Source organism: Corvus cornix, chromosome 2 (genome assembly GCF_000738735.6).
Source record: "Corvus cornix cornix isolate S_Up_H32 chromosome 2, ASM73873v5, whole genome shotgun sequence".
In the NCBI taxonomy this organism is placed as follows: domain Eukaryota; kingdom Metazoa; phylum Chordata; class Aves; order Passeriformes; family Corvidae; genus Corvus; species Corvus cornix.
Genome location: NC_046333.1, coordinates 54,911,789 through 54,932,440, shown reverse-complemented (window position 1 = coordinate 54,932,440; position 20,652 = coordinate 54,911,789). Strand labels below are relative to the sequence as shown.

At 45.2% G+C, this 20,652-nt stretch overlaps 1 protein-coding gene across 1 annotated transcript; it reads right to left on the bottom strand.

Annotated features, from left to right (window-relative positions):
• Nucleotides 1-1,403: 1,403 nt before the first annotated feature.
• On the bottom strand, nt 1,404-16,027 carry LOC104689162 (serum paraoxonase/arylesterase 2). Its single transcript, XM_010399136.4, has 9 exons — nt 15,919-16,027; nt 12,358-12,428; nt 7,645-7,700; nt 6,611-6,776; nt 5,381-5,507; nt 4,366-4,566; nt 3,677-3,758; nt 2,999-3,127; nt 1,404-2,090 (listed from the first exon to the last, which is right to left on the bottom strand). Exons 1-9 carry the CDS (start codon nt 15,990-15,992, stop codon nt 1,932-1,934), a joined length of 1,065 nt encoding a protein of 354 aa, XP_010397438.2. The 5' UTR covers nt 15,993-16,027; the 3' UTR covers nt 1,404-1,931.
• Between the last annotated feature and the right edge of the window lie 4,625 nt (nt 16,028-20,652).

Here is a 20,652-nt window from a genome sequence, read left to right as displayed (position 1 = left end):
GTCTGTGCCAGCTAGCCAGTGGCAGCGGGGGGGCTTGGGGTGGAGCAGAGGCTTTCTGGGGGCAGGAGGTGATTTGGCAAGACCCACAGCCCACTCAGCTGTGCAGAGGATGACACCATCCTTCCCATATAGCAACACTGCCCCAGCCACAAGCCCTGGCACTGACTTCCTGCTCATTAGAGCTGTCCCTTTTGCTCAGGAAAGGAGCAGTAATTGTTTTCCTACCAGTGGATGAAAGCTATTAGGCTTGTTAGAAAGAAAAGGTGCAGGAGCCAAGAGAAGTCAGTACACACATTTGCTGTTCAGGACCACTGCTCACCCAAACCTCAGCCTGCAGTACTGCCTCCTCAACCAGAACAGCAAAACCCAAACAGAGCAGGGTTTGCACTTAGTCCACCTCCTGTCTCAGTGTTTGGGCCACTACAAAGCAGGTTATTTGGTCTAAAAGGCAAGAAGCACTCCTGTGTTTTCTGGACTTCTCATATACTCTTCAGACTAGAGGGGCTGTGGCTGGTGCTGGAGCAGACTGCAGGAAGGAACAGCAAAGCCAGCTTAGCAATTGGCACCCAGGGACTATCTTTTTCTCCTCCTAAGCTTGCACTGCAGAAGCAGCCTGTCTTTTTTCTCCACAATGGTGGAAGAACTGCAGTGAGGAAAAGCTATTGCATCAGCTGAAGGATGCAGAGGGGCCAGTGGCCCTCAGGGACGTCTGTCTGGTGGCACCATTGGGAGGGGCTGCCAAGATGCTGAAAAGGGCCAGTGCAGGCAGGTGCAGGCACCACAGTGGCAGCCCCAGCAGGGGATGCCACATGTAACACAGAGCCTTTAGCTGCATGTCAGCAATTCTCTTGAACCTGGAGAGCTGATCACAGGTGGGAACTCAGAAGGACAGAGAGCGCAGCAGGAGCTGCTCTGCGGGTAAGGGCATCTACACTAATGCAAGAAGAGCTCGCTCCATGAGCTCCAGCTTCAAAAGACACTGAGTTCAGTTCATTGCAAATGACTGCTACCTAACATCATCCCAAAAACACCAGCTGAAGGAAACCTGGGAGGCTTTTGGCAGTGCAAAATGTCAGTAACTGATGCCGGATAAACATGAAGGGCTGCCTGGTGCACAGCAGTGCAGTGGGAATTGACTCCACACCAACTGAAGTTAAACACAGAACATATGTGAGTATGGCTTGGGGGAGTCACTGCAGAGCACCCAGAAATGCTCCCTTTGCTGAAGGTGTGCAGGATATGTTTCCCACTCTTAAGGAGAAAATAAAAAGCTTTTCTAAACTCCCTTTGAAAGACCCAGTAAGAAACTACTCCAAAGTGATGCCCTACTCTTTCTCATAGGATTGAAAGAAATTTATGAAGCTGAAGTAACATTAGGAAATGGCTTTAGGGAGAAAGGGAAATGAATGAGACTGAAATAACATTTATTCTCCTTCCAGTTATTTTGGAAATATTAGGGAAAGGCAACAGGAAGGTTTGGAAGAAAAAGCCCTAGCACAGTCCCTGGGAAGGCTGAGGGGTAAGTGACAAGAATGCACACCACACTGGTAGTCAGCAATTCTCATTTACAAAATCAGTTTTCTCATGAGGGAAAAAACCAACCAAATAACAAACCAGAAATCCAGTCAGCACAGATAGTTCAGTGTCTGACAGTTTAGTCATTTGCAATCTGAAATTGAACTTCAAAGTTACTCTGTGTTAATGACATGGGGTCCTCCCCAGTACACAGATAAACTAATTTCTCACCTTCAATTCCATTTCCTTTACTATTGCATAGAAGTCTCATTTTGGAGAGGAAGGCTAAAATACATTTCCATTACTGTAGTTAACCTTTATTGGAACAGTCTTCTTGTTAGCAGATCTAGCAGAAACTAAGTGAGTTCCCAAGGAATTAAATGCTTTCTGCTGCAGCAGGTCTTGCTCGTGGTGAGCTATAGATCACAGTAGAGAGCTCTGTGGAAGATTGTGCCAATGAGCAGTTTTCCCTCGTAGATGGATGCCACTGAGCTTCCCTGCAGCACAGAGCCATTGTCAGCATAGACACGTGTCACCACAGGCTCCTCCGAGAGGATGTTCTGGATGCGCAGGACCTGCCGGAGGGGGAGGATACATCTACTGAAATGGTCATAGGTGAAAATGCTCCACGGGTAGGGGGAACATCAGCATGTTAACTTAAACAAATTAGATAGGATGAGCAGCTGCTGATAATTGCAGCCACGTAATTCCTGTGAGAGGGCCTTTAGCAAAGCACGGTCCATGAACAATGATCTTTTTTCCTTTTAATTGTTGTGCAACATCTGTAAGGAAGTAAGGCAGTCATCCCCACCACTAGGAACATGAACATTTTCTCCAGCCTAAGAATTAGTTAATATCTTATTTTCCCAGACAGAGTAAACAATTGCCTAGTATCATCAATCTATTACTATTGAATATGGTAATTTTGAGAAGTGTCTTACAGGGAGCTTCAGACAAGGCTGAAGTCAAATGGACACCAGCAAGCTGCACTTGTGGCCACTACTGCACCAATGCCAGTACCACAGTGATTTCATAGAAAGAAGAATTACACTGTCACCTACAGATGAACTACACTTGCACAGATTAATCATTCCTGTGCAATCGTTTCTGGTCATGCTTTGCACTCAGTCAATTATGTTTAGTTTGGCAAAGATGTGCTGGCTTGGTAATTAATGCAGTTCATCAGAATCTGTGCATGGCCACAGCTGCACAGAAAGCAGCCTGAGGAGTCCAAAGTGACTGAGCCATTGGGTGGAAATTATTTAGTTGTCACACAATGATCTGAATAGGTGTTTGTTAGTGAGTATATGCTGTTCAGGCTCTCACTTGAGAGCAGAAGGCAGCTTGGTCTTCGCTTTAACAAAGGCACTTTGTGCCAGGCACTTTCTATGGAATGCAGATAAGTTATACCAGGGTGATTTGAACAAAACAACTTTCTGGCACAGATATAGCTAAGAGACCAGTGATGTCTCCCAAAAAGCACCTCAGATCCAGGAAGATTTTCAGGATCATAGTAGAATAGCTTCATCCCATTGGGATGACATCCTGTCCAGATGTCTCCAGTGTGAGGGTCAATAGACAAATTATCAACCAGAGCGTCCAGTTGCAGAGTCTATCCAACACAGAGGAAAAACAAGAAGTTAAAGCTATCAGAAATCCTGGAAGTGAACTATAACACACAGAATATAACAGTGAACTATAACAGACTTGTCCAAGACTCTCATCTGACATAACTTAGACTGATTTTTTTTAAAGAAGTACTTTTTCCCCCGCTTCTGTTTTTCTTTTCCCCTGGTATGCATCATCCCCACCTCTGTGCTGTGAGAAACCTGCTTGCTGCTCTGAGCTTCCACCATCAGCTCATTCACACCTACATATCTGTGGATGCCTTCAGTGTTTTGTGCTCTGACCCACACAGCCCGAGGCAGACTTCCACTGCAGCTCAACAGCCCGCCCAAGGATTCCTCCCTAGTTGCTGGTGGGAGGGTGGAAGACCTGAAGCTCTGTAACGGGGCACACAGGCACCTCTGCAAACCCACAGCAGGAGCCACCCAGATCAGAACTTTTTACAGATGGTCATGCTGAAATCTCAAGCATTCATGGGAACTATTCTGTCCAAAATCCACATTTGCTTCTTTTTTAGGGAACAGCAGCCCCTTACCTTCACATGGGTTAAACTCCAGTTAGCATGTTTTTCCATGACATAGACATTGTGATCCAATACATCTGCAACATAGATGTACCTTCAAAAGAAAGCAAAGTATCTTTTAATGTACATGAGTAAGCAGGCACCAAAACCAGACAGTTCCTCCTGTCCAAGCCCACACACCAACAGACATTGCAAACAGGCCACAGGGCACTGAAGCCAACCTGATGAGATGCCAGTGTAGCTTCACACTGTGCCAGTTCTTCCATTACAACACTGAAATAAGCCTTGGAACCAGAAAGTCAAAATTATGCTTTTTTTTTAAGATCACCTGTCCACACCACAGGACTGGTTGATCCAGTCATACAGATGTAGAACTGTAGAGCATTCCCTGCTTGCAGAAACCCTGCCCCATTAATCCTTGCAAGCAAGATACCCAAACTCCTGTACCAGCTGGTTAAAATGCAGCAACTGTTGATCTTATTGCCTATAAAGTAGCACACAATGCAGCAAACCTTGCTGCTAAACACCAGACACAAAACTTCCGTGCTACAAACACTCTCTATCACTTGTGTTGCACAGGCAGCACCTTGCCTTACATTAACCAGTTTAGACACCTGACCACAGAGGTACCACGTGTATAAATTAGGATCTCTGGATACTTCTGTGTTATCAAACAAAATCTAATGTAAGGAGAAACTTACTTTCTATCGGGTGAAATGTTAATTCCATTGGCTGAATAAAACCCAGATGCTACTTCTTTAACTTCTTTTGGACCGTAGTAAACAACATTTGACCAGGTTAGACCCAAGAACATTTCTAAGAACATCAAGAGGAAGTCGGAGAAGTAGTGGTCATTGGTAGCATAGAAGCTGTCTGGTCCCACGGCTACTATATCATTCACACTAAAAAGAAAGGAATAAAGAGATGGAGAAATTTTTTAAAAAATAATAAAATTAAATGAGAGATATGAAGGAGCATTTTAAGACTGCCCAGAATCCAATCAGGACATGGTCATCCAATAAAGAGGTTGCAACTATAGATGTACTTCAAGTAGTCACCAAATTATTTAGATCCTTTTACTTCTATTTTCTATGAGCCAGGACTGTGCAGTGCTGAGACCTGAACAGGACCATAGGGCATCAGCTAGAGATATGGCTACCTGTCTGTAAGTTCATGGAAATGATTATTTTAAATTTATTATTATTTTCTTTTTCATTACAATCAAGTAGAAAACAGAGAACAAGTAGGTGTAGTGACAACTTTATCAGTCTGGCTGTTTGTCTTACAATCATATTGCAGTAGGATAAACTAAAAAAATTTTGTATTAAAAAAGAAGAAAAACAGAAAAAGCTAAATGTATGTTTATTTTTACAGTGTAGCAAGTCAAGAGAATAAAATATCTGGAACTTCATATCTGCAATGACCTGAGACTGGATTACATGAATGAAGGAGAAGGGGGTGCCAAAATAATTCACTGGCATCAATCACAGCAGCACTTAAGACTAATTTAGTGATACAACCATTAAAAATCTAATTTAGAGATTGGAGAAACACTGCTTTTGATTACACAGATAAGAAGTAATCAATGAGAGAAACAGACATGCTGGTTAAAGAGGAAATATCTCATATTAATAATAGCCTAAACCCAAAAATCATCCTACACTGGATTTCACCAATGCAGCCTGGTCTGGGGAAGGCGGTACTTGGGTCCAATACCTTGTCAGAAGGTCATGTCGAATGGTTTTCAGGTGTACAAGAGAATTGTCATCTTCTTCAAATTTAAACAATTCTACTGTGCTCTTCTGATGGGGATGGTTCACAACAAAGAGGTACACGGTGTCATCTTGAAAAAAGAAATGGAAACAGCTGAAGTCTCTGCAACCGTTTGTGTGGCTGAGACCCCCAGCCCTGAGGCAGCCTCGAGTACAGAGCACATGCTGAGTTTGGTGCCTTTGTCTCATGGCTCTGCAGAGGCAGAGGGACAAGTACCCATGTTCTGCAAGATGCCTCTGCATCTGGATCCACATCTCCAGCTACTTTTCTCCCAGGCTGGCTCTACAGGGAACTCTGTGTTAAGTAGATTTTTGCTATTTCTTCCAAGGAAGAAAGAAATGACCACCTCATCCTTACATCCAAGCCACTGGGTTTTGCAATCTGTGAAACAGCCCCAGTCACCTGGAAGAAAGGTTTGTGGCCAAGGCAATTTGGGCTCTTTGGTTTGTCTACCGTATCCCCTGGGAGAGTGGAAGGAGCATCCTTCTCCTGTGCAAGGCTGCAGCCCATCTGCCCAGCCCTTCTGGTAGGACCCTACTTTAGCCACCACTGATTTTTCCAACACCCTCCCTTAAAGGGTGACTGTATGGGGATGCAGGTCAAGCTGCAGCAATTGTTCTCTTTGTATTTGCAGACTTGTATTTGCCCTGCTAGAACCTCCAGTGAAAGGACAGGGAAAAAGATAACTTTATCGGTAATCAGAGCCTGACATAGGAGAATGTATCTTGGAGAAGAGAATGTATCTTTGGCTTGGCCAAAGAGTAACAGAGGTTTTGGTAATTTATGGAGATTTGATAATTTACTCTTTCACCACAGAAAATTCCACTCTGGGCACTACTAGTCAGTAAAGGACGTATGTCCTCAAAACACTTGAACCCAGCATGAGACAGATGTAAACCGGTAAAATTAATTTTCTGTGGTTTTTAGCTCTAAATTTTACCAAGTTTTCTTTGCTTTTAATATACAGAGCATCTTTCTGTTTCAGACAGACTGAAATTATGTGCAAGCATGTTTCCTTTAGCAGTTGACATTTAGAAAAGAGCAAAAGGTAAAAAACCCCAAACCTTTTTGTCTCCCAGCAAGAACAACCATTGGGGGTGCAATGCAAGGCTGCAAAGGGATTTCTGATTGTGATTTCTAGGCTGTGATTTGCCACCACCTCGAGCTCTTTACCTCTGTCTACATAGGTGTTGATTCCGTGAGGGTTAAACGATGCCAGATCAAACCCTCGGCTGATTCTCAGTTCCACTGCTCTGGGATTGTCTTCATTCAAATCCATCAAAAATATTTCACCTGGCTTATCTGGAGCAAAGCTCTTAATTCCTGGATATTTCAAGCCCTGTACAATCAAAACATAAGAAAATAATTCCTGGATAAAAGGTAAACAAGAGCATCACAGGGCTGAAAAACTGGAGCCTTGATCGGACTTGCAAGCAGACATGAGGATGTCCCTCTGCTTCAGCCTGCTGAGCCATGAGGGAGGTGGAGGGACTGACTCTGCTCTCCCTGGCAGAGGGAGCAGGCTGTGTGGGGGCACAGAGAGCTGTGGCCAAGGCACCACAGCCCCCCACTGCAGGCACACCTCAGGGGTCTGCAAACTGACACACTGGGGACAAACCGGCAGTCCAGCACCACTGCCTGCATCACACGCAGTGAAGCCATGGGGAACAGCAGCAGTGCAACAGCTCATGATTCCTGGCATAAATTTTGCAATGTTATCATTCCCTGGGTGTCCCTGGAGCACATAGATGAGAACACCAGCTTTTGTTTTAAAAATAATTGCCAGCCATCCTAATTGCAAAGAAAAGGTTGAAAACCCATCTCCTAAAGGCTAAGAAAATCGGGAACAGCATAATCAACGCATAAAATTTGATTTTTTTTAAATTTAGGGAATTAACTCATCTTCTTAACACAGCAGAGGATTGACATTTCAACATTTCAATGAAGCAGCATGAAAGAAAGTCAAGGTTATGTGGCCAGGTAAGTCAGTGCAATAGGATACCTGTGTCAGAGCCACCAACACCACTTCCGCATCAAGAAGCATGCCTGCTCAGAGGGGAATGACAGCTAAGCCAACACAAGACTGGGTTGTTCTTTGGGAGCCAGTCAGCCTTGCAGAAAAGAGCCCCTCCTGCTGTTTTCACCTATGGCTTCTGCAGATAAGGAAGCAGGCAAGCCCCAGCATGGGACATGGCATGGGAACTTACAGAGCTGATGAAAGCCAGTCCATTGGGAAGTATATCGATGTCTTCTGAACCAGTTTCTGCAAAACAGAGATAAACAGGGGTTTTCAGGTGACATTAAATATTTCCCATTTAAAAAACCTCCTTTTTAGCACAATTCCAGCTCTCATGAATGCCCCTTTCTGATACGACTGCACACACGATGAAGTTAGGTGGAAAAGATCACATTGCATTAAAAGTGGTAGCAGAAGACAGCACGTCGAGTTAGGAAACAGTACCGGGGGGTACCGCTTTTTGGAGCCCAGAGGTGCCCCTGCAGTGGCCAGGCTGTCTCCCACCCAGCTCCATGTGCCCCCAGATGTTGTGAAATGAATCAGCAGGTGTGGGATGAATCACCAGCTCCTGAAGATGTATTCTGCAGCAAGCAATTAGTGTGGGCATGGTGATTTCCAGGGCAGGACCATACCCGTGACTCAGGCCTCAGGCTTGCATAAGGCAGCCGTGGGAATTGTACAAACTAATTTTCCTGATTGAGCTGGGACACTTCACAAAGATGGATTGCCAAATATTTAGTTAAAGCTCTCAAGTGACAGAGAACCTACCATATCTATAACAGCTAAGGGCTTTTATAGTTAGACCTCACTTTCAACTGCAGGTAATCACTTCCAATATTGCCAGTTCCTGTAGCTCCTGTAATAATTTTCCCTGCTAAGAAAGGAAGACAAAATAAAAACCCTTTAGTAAGAACACTAGAGCAATTTTAGGCTTTCATCAAGCACTCTCCAAAGAGCTTTTAGTCCAATGCTGAAGCCCGCTTGCCATCCCACGTTTCCACTACTCCCCTGAGGAGCCTCCCTTCTCTTCCCCAAATCACCAACAAAAACAGCATTCCTCACAAGCCACTTTCCAGATGATGAGGGAAACCACTCAGGAGCATTTGCTTAAAGAAAATTCTTCTGGAGGTTTTCTTTAACAGAGCCATCAACACAAGGCTTTTCCACCCAGCTTGTCCCACGTCTCCACAACCCCTCCTGCTTTGCCATAGCCACATGCACAAGCCTGTGTGGGTCACACCATCCCTTCCACCTAAACACCTCCTTCCAAGGAAGCACCTGCAAGTTTGAGCTGGGTTTACTGTTTGCTTTTAAGTAACTCCTATTTATCCAAGCACTGATTTGGCTTGGCTGTAGTTTATCCTGGGATCACTGACAGCCCTTGTGGAGAGGAACCAGAACCCCAAATTCATCCACCCAGGAAAGTTCCTCCCCAGTTCAGCCCTGGGAAGATGCAGTGGCACAACTTCTCACTTCCGGCCAAGGCCAGCTCCTCCTCAGTCTCAGCAAGCTCCTGCTCCACCCCATGACACCAACAAGCAGAGAATCCCTGCCTTCTGAAGAGCAAAAGGTCTGAAGATGCATTTTGGGAGGAGTCGGCTGTTATCCCACCCCTGGGTTTTGGTTCTGAATTTTGACTAAGGCAGGAGGCAACATATGCACTGATGTGTCCAGAGACACTTACAGCCTGTATTTCCCCATTAAAGTTTTGAACTTGGGCACTTTTTTTTCTCAGCTCAGCTTACACTCTGGTTTAAGCCACAAACTCCTTTCCTTTGCCCCAGTCTCTCCAAGTCTGGGTTAATTTATAAAATGGGGCTAGTGGCAATTCTCCACTTCCCAGGATTGCTGCAAGGCTAATAGCATAAAGAAATGCTGAGAGGCTCAATTGCCGTGGTGACATGAGCAGGACAGACAGCTTTTACTGGCAGCGCACACTGGTGAATGAATAAACAGAGATACAATCATTTATCGCTACTGAATCAGTGAGGCTGCCAAGCAGAAGGATGAGCAGGCTAATTGGGAGCAGACAATTAAAAACTGTAAGTTTCTGGTGGAAGGAGCACACTAAGAGCCCTGCGCCAAACTGCTTCAAGAGAAACTGCCCAGCAAAGCACATTTTGGGCGCTCCATGGCCAGGTCCTGGAATGTGCGGAAGCGAGTGAGTGGTGTCGGAAGAGCAGCGGAATGCTGATTCAGCACAGCCCTGCTGATCCAGCAGCACCGAGGAGGGGCTGCAGACACACAGCCGGCCACAGGAGAGCTCAGGGACTCTCCTGCACGCCTTGGTTCGGGAGGGCTCTGCGCTGCTGCTGCAGGCGCTCTATGGGGCAGGAGAGTTAGGAACTGACTCCTTAGGTACCACTTACACACACTACGCTGCTTACTTGTGTCACTGAGCCCAGCTTGTCCATGGAATTATCTGAAGAGGGGGCATTTAAGAAAAATTAAAAGATACTGTGAAAAATTGCTGCCTACTCTAGAACTGTTGGGGTTTTGTTGTTCTTTATTTTATCTTAGTATGATGTATCCTGCAGGTGTATCTAACAAAAAAAAAAAAAAAAAAAATCTGGATTTCATATCCAAAAGTGTGACACTATTTTGCCCATATCCCACTAATTGTTCCAAGGTGCAAGTATTTCTAGCAACTTCTATAGTAACTTCTTGAACTTTGGGAGTTAATACAGGAGCTATGGTTAGTTTATTATAAACCAGTAACATGATTAGACACCAATAAAACTCAGAAGCCAGTGTTTATTCTACAAATATAGCCTTTCCTACAGATTTGTGAATGAGGCTTAGGACAAGCTGCAATTTTTGTTTGTTCAGTGTTTGTATCTGTGCTTATATTGCACAATATTTGAAAAGCAGAATAAAGTCTTAAAAAAGATACAGAAAAGATGAAATTGTGCAGGAAGAAAAGGGTCCACTAGAGAAGTCTTCCATTTACTCTGTGTTTGCTTCGCTTACATCACTTATAATTCATTGAGTGTACCAGAGGTCTGTTCTTCTATGTACAGAATGGATAGTTTAAGATTATTTTGCTCAGATCCAGCTGATCCAGCTCTGGGACCTATGTTGCATTTAACAGTTCAGAAGGACTGATTTAAACATTAAAATAAAGACATTGTTTATTCAGCATTTTAAAGGAAAAAGGCCCAGGAAGCCAAGATGTCCATGTACAAAGACATCCTTACACTAAGTCACCCACACGAGCAACCTTACAGATTGGAGTACAGCAGAAGCCCATGTCTGAGTAGCATTACCTAGGCAGCATCTGAGCTTTATGGCTCCTTGGTCACCCAGAGTGTTATAAGCCCCTTTGTCACAGCAAATGAGTTTTAGAAGACATTTGAGTGAACACGCCAACTTTAAAAGTTTGCACAATCCTTTGTTACTTCTCTTTCTGCCACACTGGACCTGCTAAACTGATTTTTGGCATTTTTATTTATCTAATGAGCAGCAAACTTTGCAGAGCAAAGGCGAGGCAAGGTGCAGAGCTCTGTGTGAAAGGACAGTGTTAGAGGAGCCAGCAACAAACAGGAATGAAGCTCTGTAAATTGATCCACTGCCTCTAAGCAGAGACAGGTTCTCAGAAATCACCTAATCTACATGTAAATGTCAGGCACAAAAACCAAGATACTGTTTAGAAATGAAACACAACTCTATTTGTCTTTTCCAGGTTTCCTTTTTTCCTCAACAGAACAATCACGTTGCAAAAAAGTCTTATAAAGGTATGCTTAAAAAAAATACTCAGAAATTATTTTATATTAATCATCATCAAATAAGCATTATTCATAGTCTTGTATGAGTAAATTACAGCTTAATCTAGAAGACCTGGAGATTTTTCTAAATGCAATTTTTTCTGTACCTATTTTCAAGCACAGGAACTCTGCATATACTCATTCATGGCAGCAATTTGACTTTACGAAGATGTTTGAATCCTGACACAAGGAAGAAGCAAGATTTATGAAATCAACTCAGTAACTCAGCAAGCTCAAAGGTAAGGCTGTAAAAGCTCATCCAATGACTTTTACACGTGAAAAATCCAGAAAAATTTCAACATAATTTAAGACATTTCCAAAAAAACTAAGGAAGGGAAAATCCTTAGCCATCAAGCCTGCATTAAGTTTAAAAACTATTATTTGGGAGAAAGGGAGACACAAAAAAGCAATCAATTTTAAAGCTATCCTTTTTATACACTGGTTATCCAAAATGGAGAGAAAAAATCCAAGACAGAAATATTGCTGTGTGCTAAACACATGGCCCAAAGGACAAAGTCAACCTTTCAGCCACTCGGTTAAACTTCCCTGCAAACCAGATGAAGATGACAAACATGACCTCTTGCTCTTTGGAACCGCACAGCTGCATTGCACAACTGCGCCAAGCTCCCGCCGGCCACCGGCACCGCGCGGCACCAGCCGGCTTCTAAATATCCCCAAAATGTGGCACAGAGGAGTGACATCGTGGCAGGCATTTAGCAGCCGCTCCTTCACCGTGTGCCTGTGGCCCTCTCCTAAAGCTTCCACCCTTGCAGCACTTCCCATCTCCAAGATGACACCAGCTGATAGCTACCTGTAAGAACCTGTCTGAAGAGCCTGCACACTCTCATGTAAAAGCCAAATCATTTCCTAAGTGGCTTAGCAAAGAATAAGTGTTTGCAAGGTACTCAATTTCAAGAAAAGGAAAAGAAACTCAATACCAACGGCAAAAGGCATTATACTAAACTAGTTTTTCAGTCCCATTTTCTTCCTGCAGTTTCTCCCTATCTCCAAGTCCAAGTAGCAAATGAAAGTCAAATTAGTACTTTGCTTTTGGGATCAGGCTTGGAAGTTGGCTTCAAGAAGCCATTACAAAACAAGGCTGGACAAAAGCAATGCACTCAGTTATTTTAAGCACGTACCGATCCCTTTAATGAGCCGGCAGTTCGGGAGGCTTACTGGGGCTACTTCCCTTGAAGCATTGAGTCTGTTCCTGCAAGAGGAAAGAGCAGGGTTAACAGCACACAGCCACTTTTAAAACACATAACATTCCTAGTTTTCATTTTTATTGTCTACCATATTGCAGCAACAAATCAGCCATAAAATACTGAATAAGCAAACCCCAGAACTGACAACAGCAACTGGTCCAAATCCCTGCAGTGGTTACACATGTCCAAGGATTAAGTGATTCTTCTACACTGAGTGACTTCAGAAACTTTATTTTGTTCATGAGCTTCAGCAACAAGCTTTCATGACCCACTGCAGCTCAGATGACAAAATAACATAACCACTCTTTCTTCAGGTCTCAGACACCTAAATATAGTAGCACCCCGCAGTTAGGACCAACATTTCAGATGAGGAGAGGGCAACCTTCTACTGCAACCCACAGCCTATTTTTGGTGACCAGGCCACCAGCAGCTGCACTTTCTTCATTTCTTAGTCTACATTCAAAGGTAGCAATAGCACTGTTCCAAGGCAGGAGTACTCATTTCCTTATAACAAGCAGGACTTGGTAGTCTGGGTTTTAGCAATAACCCTGTTCCCTCCTCTCCTGGTACCCACTCCAAGCATTACCCTTCATCAGCGCTTATTTCATTCATGAATGCCCACAAAATTCCACCTCTGACTCATCCTTCACTGGACAAGCAGATACAGATAGGCACACACAAGTTCGTATTTCTCCATTTCCTTCATTCCAAGCTGTTTGCAAATCTTTATGAAAGACACCTCACAGCCAGGACTGCTGTGTTTGACCATGCTGGTCCACAGTGCCACAAGAAAATATGTCGCATTTCTATGTAAAAATGTTGAGCTAGCATGCTAGAATATTTCTTTTCTTCTTTTTTTTCTGCCCAGAAAAAAGCATTTAACCTAAAGTAGTTACTCCTTTGCCTGACTATCATATGCATGTGTTGAGGCTATTGCTCCAACCACAGGAAATTCTAAACGCAAAGATCCCATAGCAAAATCTTGCCCTGTTTATGTTATAGTTTGAGGCATAAACATAAACTAAACAGTAGTATCAGTCAGTGATATGAAAAATATGTGATGCAGTTGACCACTGTATGGTATGTCAGTCCTGCATTTTTTTAGTCACTTAAATATCAACTGCAGATTGCTTCAATGCAGTTAACATAAGGCCAAAAGAAAAACAGTAAAAAGTGCAGAGGATAGCAAGGGAAAGGAGCAAAGTTAAACCCTCCCAAGCCCCCTCTCCCAGCACAGGAGTACTGACAGAGAATTACACTGGCTCCCAGCCCACAAACAGCACAGGAGGGGTATCAGCTGCCCTACTGCCCACTGGCATCCTGGCACAGCCAAACCCACCAAGCACCCAAGGGTGGCTCAGGGCGATCCTGCCTGAAGTTTGCACTGCTGCCTGCTTAGGGTTTTTCCCTTCCCTATTTTCATCAGCTTTTCCCAGGCAGGCTGCAGGCCATGCTGAGCCAAAAACACAGCAGGAACTCAGCCAGCAGCCAGCAAGGGATGATGATATCCCGACAGCATTCCCAGGGAAACACTTCATGGGCTGGAATGAGAGTAATTCAGAAGGACACTAGTCACAAGCCTGCAGCATATATAGAGGCTTTTCCAAAATGCGTCAGTTTATCTAGCTCAGACAGCCTCAGCCACGCAGCCAGATGGCCTAGATTACTGACTGCCTGTACTAAGAACGGCCTGGAATATGGAGGGCCTGCAATACGTGCGGGATGCTACTTCAAAGCAAGCAAGCAGTTTTGCTACTTAGTGCAGCTCCAGTGCATGGTACCTTTTCCCTCACAGCTTCTCTTTCCAGTTTCAGTCCTCCACCTGCTGCCCTACTTCATGGGACACAGACCGCAGGCCTTCCCTTTCCTTCAGCAGGAACCTGCTGCATATTCAAAGACCTCTCTCTCTTTCAGTTTTCCTCATCTCTAGACTAACCAATCCTGAATCTTCTGGGATTTGATTCTGGGTTTTTTTACAAATTCAGAAGGAACTGAAGAAAGCCTTTGCTGGATTCCTGCCTTCTGGGTGGGGGATGAATAAAAGGGACCCTTGGCAAGAGCTAACACCACCCACAGTTTCTCCTCTCAAGACTATGTTAAATTACCTTTAGAGTACTTTGTGATCTGAAGTTGTGTGTTTCCAAACTTGGCAACTGTCTTAAGACTGCGGGTACATTGCAGTTTGCAGAAAACAGAGTACACAGGAAAAACCCATGGAGAGCTAAAGAGACAGGGGGATTCTGTTTCTACACAGAGATTCTCCTTTACCAGATTCCTAATGTTTCATTTGTTCTTTTGATTTGGAGGAGATGCAGGGTCCCCTGCTCTTCACAGCACTTGAAATGGCTCACCCCACTAAAGCCTGGGAGTATCTCCCAGTTCTGCTATCCCAGCTTATGCAACTCCAGTGTAGAAGGGCCCCGTTACCACCATGGTTATCACCAATAACACTGGCGGGGCATTTAGTGCAACATGCAACCACTTCCATGCCAGGTACCAGGGTCCAGGCAGTAAAGCTCTCTTTCTGTAATTAGCTACAATTACCATCTACCCAAAGTTCAATTAGCTGGATGTCTTTGCTTTGAAATCAGGCATTTGGAGTCCTTGTGAATGAAAGCAAAATTATAATGACTTAGTCACCTTCCAATACAGTAATTCACTGTCACTTTTGTGACCTGAAAAGACCAGTTACACATTTGGTAGCTTTCAGGACAGAAGCTGCTGTAACACCAGTGCTCACATTGATACCTTATGGCATGGGGTGCATGATACGGAGCATGATATGGCTGGGTATTTCAGCTCACAGCAAGTGAGGTCACAACTCAGGATTGCCAATGTCTGTGCTCCATCAGAGGAAACCTCAGGTACATAGGGGCTACTGTTATCCAGAGGTCAGCTTTGGTAGAATATAACCCAAGTTTCTGGCAAACTGCTTTGGGGTCACTGTTTGGCCAACTGGCAGGAGATGAGGTAAATTCACAGACAGTGCTTCTGGCACATCCCTGTTACTCGCAGACTGTGTAAAAACAGAGGCACCATGCCCCTGCCCCAGTGCACCTTCTCCCCCTGTCCCCCTTTCTCCCAGCATCATCCTGGGGAGGATTTCACATCCACTCAGTGCAAAGGGCATTTCTGCTGCATAAACGCTCCCGAAGTTAGTTTATGCCGAAACAGGATGAAAACGGCGTCACAGTGCCACTATTTTCTCTGGGGCAAAACGGCTCCCTTGATAACGCTGACAGCAATGATGGTGATGATGAACCCCTCCCCTCTGCCTGACACTGCGCTCATGCAAGGGCAGGTGTTCGCTAAGTTGTGCCCGAGACCGGGAGCTGCGGTGACCTTACTCTCGGAGGGCGGAGGGGAGCGCCCGCCGCCCCCGCCCGGTTCAGCCCCGCGGCGGGACCCGGCCGCCGCCCCCTACCCGGGGCTCGCCTCAGCCCCTCTCGCCCCGCCGGCACCGGGACCCGCAGCTCCGAAACCCCGCTCACCCACCGAAAGGCCAGCAGCCGCTCCGCCGCCAGGGCTGCCGCTATCCCGACGAGAGCCACCACCAGCAGCTTCCCCATGGCCGCTCCCGGCTCCGCCGCGCCCGTCCCGTCCCGTCCCGCCCCCGGGGCCCGGCGCTGCCTCCCTCGCCCCCGCCCCGCCCGGCCGTGCCCGCACCGGCGGCACTGCCCGCCCGCCGCCCCGCCAGAGAGCGGCACGGGGCCAGTGGCTCTCTGCAGGCTCCATGCTACAGCTCCCATGGGAAAGGCAGGTGGACCAACTTCCAATTCTGTTATAAAAAAAAAAATATGCGTTGTACAAAACTAAGTGTGCCAGACCAAGACTGCGTGATGTGGAATGTTCAGGTACTCCGTGCATGCCTCTGCCGGGATGTACACGCTAATATATGTCGCTCATACCAAAGTTTCCCTCCCAAGTGGTGTTTCTTCCCCTGCCACACTCCCACCGATATCTTTCTCCTCTGTGCAGGAGAAGGGCTGCAGAACCCACCTCAGGGCTCCGGGGTTCCTCCGTGAAGCAATCTGTTTTTGCATCGTCTTCAGCGTTCGCCTCCCTGTGCTTTTTGGGGGAACACACTTGGCAGGTTAATGACCTCCCTCAGCAGCTATCTTTCCCTTCCCTGCACAGTGAATATCCTCACCTGTACACATTCCTTTGCACTTTTCTGAATGTCTAGGCAATCACTTAAAAGGGCTTTTCTGCTCTTCTTGCCCTTGCCCTCGAGGCCAAGCAGATGCTCCACACTTAGTAGTACTTCAAGTCAAGTTTGTAGGGGAAGAGGAGGCACTCTAAAATATCTTTTCCCCTCAGTTTTGGAATACTCCTTTTCCCTTTTCTGGTCCTTGATTACTTTGAAATTATAGGTAGATGAGGTTTTTTTGGGAGGAATGCATGGGGTTGGTGTGACCCAAGTGCATGATCTGGCACTTGGCCCTTGTTGAACATCATACCATTGGCCTCAACCCATAGATCCAGCCTGTTCAGATCCTGCTGCAGACCCTTCCTACCCTCCAGCAGACCAACGCTTCCACCCAACTTGGTGTTGTGTCAAACTTACTGAGGGTGCACTGGATCCCCACATCCAGATAAATATAATAAACAGGACTGGCCCAAATACTGAGCCCTAGGGAACACCACTCATGCCTGGCCACCAGCTGGGTTTAACTCCATGCACCACCACTCTCTGGGTCCAGCCATCCAGTTTTCTACCCAGGGGACAGTGTACCCATCCAAACCACGATCAATTTCTCCAGGAGAATTCTATATGAAATTATGTCAAAGGATTTATAAAGTCTAAGTAGACACATCACAGCCTTCCCCTCATCCACTAGGCAGGTCACCCTGTCATAGGAGGAGACCAGGCTGGTCAAGCAGGATCTGCCTTTCACAAGCCCATGCTGGCTGGGCCTGATCCCCTGCTTGTCCTGCACATGCCATTTGATGGCACTCGAGATGATCTGCTCCATGATCTTCTCTGGCATTGAAGTCAGGCTGACATGACTGCATGGCAGCACTCCAGCTGTGCGGGCCTCCCCACCCTGTTCCCATGATGGCAATTGTATCATAAGTTTTCCTGCTGCATAATGACTTCCTGCTCCTCCTGATTTTTGTCCATGCTGCATGCACTGGTGTAGATGCACTTCATTTGGGCTATTGCTCTCACTGCCTTTTTGGGGGTAGAAGCCCTAAGTCCTGCATGACCATTTTCACATGCTTCTGTGATTTCTAGCGCCTCAATGACCCCTGTATCTTTGCTGCACCGTGGATCTCCATCCATCTCCATCCCACTGCCACTGAGGCAGCAGACTGAAGGAGCTTGCTAGCACGCCGTCCACCAAATACTGATGCACTGCCTCCAGGCTTTTCTCTAGCTAGACTGGTTTTATTCCCTTTCCCCTTCAAATCTAGTTTAAAGCTCCTCCAATGAGCCCTTCTAACTGGGAAAAGATCTTTGAGATCAGGCGTATCTTGTCTGTCACAAACAGATTGACCCATGATAAAAAAAATCAGATTCTGCTGGTTTCTTGTCTCAGGTTTCACACCAAGGCCACTTTCCTAGCATAGGATTTTTAATTTATTTATTTACACCACAGTTTAATTTACAAAAGCACATACTGCTTACTGTCTGGAACTCAATTTTGAGGCAAGATGGGTGCAATTCATCTGATAAAATGTCAGTGTCTGCAGGGGAGATGAAGATGTCAGAGCTGGTTGTAAGATTGCAAGAGTGGCCATACTGTGTTAGTATGGCCAAGAGTTCAGCTCAACAGCCACAAAGGCAGTAAAGGAGGGTAAGGAAATGGAGAGCAAGTTGGATAAATTCCCCAAGTTTCTTTCCTAGCTCTTAATTATTTTTAGTTCAGTATGATGAGTTTTACCTTTTCAGTAACCCTTAATAGATCTATAATTCAAGTACTTTTCTGTCTTTCTTTGAAGTGAGTTGTGTTTTTGCCTTATTTTTTGCTGATATCAAGCCAACTAGGCACCCTTTATGGTCACAGCAGGAAAACAGTTACTTTGAGGTAGCAATTCATATAAAATATGCCTAAAATAGATCAAGAAATCTTTCCTAAGAAGTGGACATTTCTCTGCATTCATTGGAAAGGAGCCTACAGTGACTAATTCAAGTGCAGAAATCTGCTCTGTAGGTAGATGGAATGAATGTCCCTTGAAGTCTCTGCTTATCAAGTCACCCTTGACTGAAGGAAGACTCTGGGCTTCTCAGGAATCTACCTCCTCAGCACATCGCAGCCAGCCTGGGGTCTGCCCACTGGCATCGTCAGCATCTGCTCTGGCTTTCCCTCACCAGCACCCCCCGGCTGGCCAAGTGACTGCAGCAATGCTGGAAAACTCTTGATTGCTTTTCGGTCTGTTGCAAATCCCCCTGTGGTCTTTGCTTTGGGGCACTCAGGAGAGACCTGGGGGTGGCCTCCTGCCACACAGCGTAATGACTAAAAGCAGGAATGAGTTGTGGGCACATAATCAGCTGGAGATGGACATGTACCAATCCTGGGAGCGGAGGAAGTGAGCAGAGCAGGGAGACAAGAAAAGTCTTATGCTGATTTAGTCATTTAGACTCTACAGTTAAGGAAAGAAAAGGAACCCTCAGTAGACTCATCCAAGAGTGGATTTATTCCATCTGGGAAAGCATGCATGAAGTAGGACAAGTAGCAGTCTGCAGATGCCTAGGCTCCCTCTCTCCCCGTCTCTCCCAGCTGATGGAAATGAGACAGCTTACGGAGAAAATAAAAGGGAGCATTTAAATTACTGAAGACAAAGGGAAATTTATCTCCTAAAAATTTTGGAAATCTTAAATCTTTTACTTGTAAAAGAGGTGCCCTTTACATGTGCTTCTCTATCACATATCGTCATCTTTTTTAACAGTTAAGATACAGGGGCTATGTACGCACAGATTTGGATTTCACAACTATTTCAAAATGCATCATTCTTGAGTCGTTAATGAAACACAGTATGGTTTACCAAACAAACCTTTAAAAAGCAAAAACTCTCTTTTAATGCAGATTTTACTCTCTTTTATAATGATGTTAATCTGAAGTAAATCCACTGATATCTCCATTGCCAAATATTTACAATGAATTTACAATGAAGATTAAAGGTCAGAATATTATTCTAAAGCAGTTTGAGGGGGCTTATCTGACTAAATACAAAAGCCTACAATGCAGGTGTGGTAGTAAGTATTAAGTGGATCCTTCGGTTCACAGAGGGCATTGAGGGCCTGAGGCTCTGGGGGGCATTGAGGGCAAACCTGATCGACAGCTCATGAGGAGTCAGGCAGTGCTTAGTGATGCAGAGCTGCTCTACAGATACTGAAATGAAATTCAGAAGAGGACATGTCAGTGTGAAGATAAAGAAGATGTTGCTATAGTTTAACTATAGAGACAAGCAGAAGATACCAACATGGTGTGGAAAGGTTCAAAGAGGGTCTTATGAGATCTTAAACCAAACTCACTGGTTTTGCAGGTGCTAAACTAGCTTCAAGTAAAAATAAAACCTGGCAGGCAAGAAAGCTGCTTCCCACAAAATTAGGCAGAAATCACAAGCAAAGCCTGTAGTTTGCCAGTTGAAAGATGAGGGAAAATGCTTCTAAAACTGCAGATCATGGAAATTACCAGATTCTCTACAAAAGCTGTGGCCTAAAACCACTTTAACCCTGTTGGCTGATCAAAGGGAAATTGCAGATGGCCTGCTCAAATATCTCAGCAATTTCTTAAACCTTGCATTCTTTAGCCCTGCTAGAGTTAAAAGCCACTTCTCAGCTCCCCATTCAGAAACGGTGAGCAGAGATTCCTACAGCATCTGAGCTGTTGCCACAGAGCAAGGCAAAGTCCCTGCTCACACCCTACCACTGCACATAAATACAGTGTCACCGACCAGTTAGAAAACATGAGTTCACCACTATCACCTAATAAAGAGATTGGTACCTCAAGGCATTCAAGAAGACAGATGCATAGTGCCTTTTACAATAAAAAAGGTAAAAACGCTCTTGCAGTGACACCAAGGCCTATTGATTTTCTCAACTGCTGAGAAAAATACCTGTCACAATGACATCAGCAGTTTTGTGGGTGAGGGTGTTGGAAAAGGCTTCTGCAGAAACAAAAGGGCTTTTAGCCCTGTCCTGTTTAAAGGGAACAAAAGTCTCTACCTGGCCTTTGCAGAGCTGGCTGACGATTCCAGCACTGCCAGCCATGAGCAACCCAG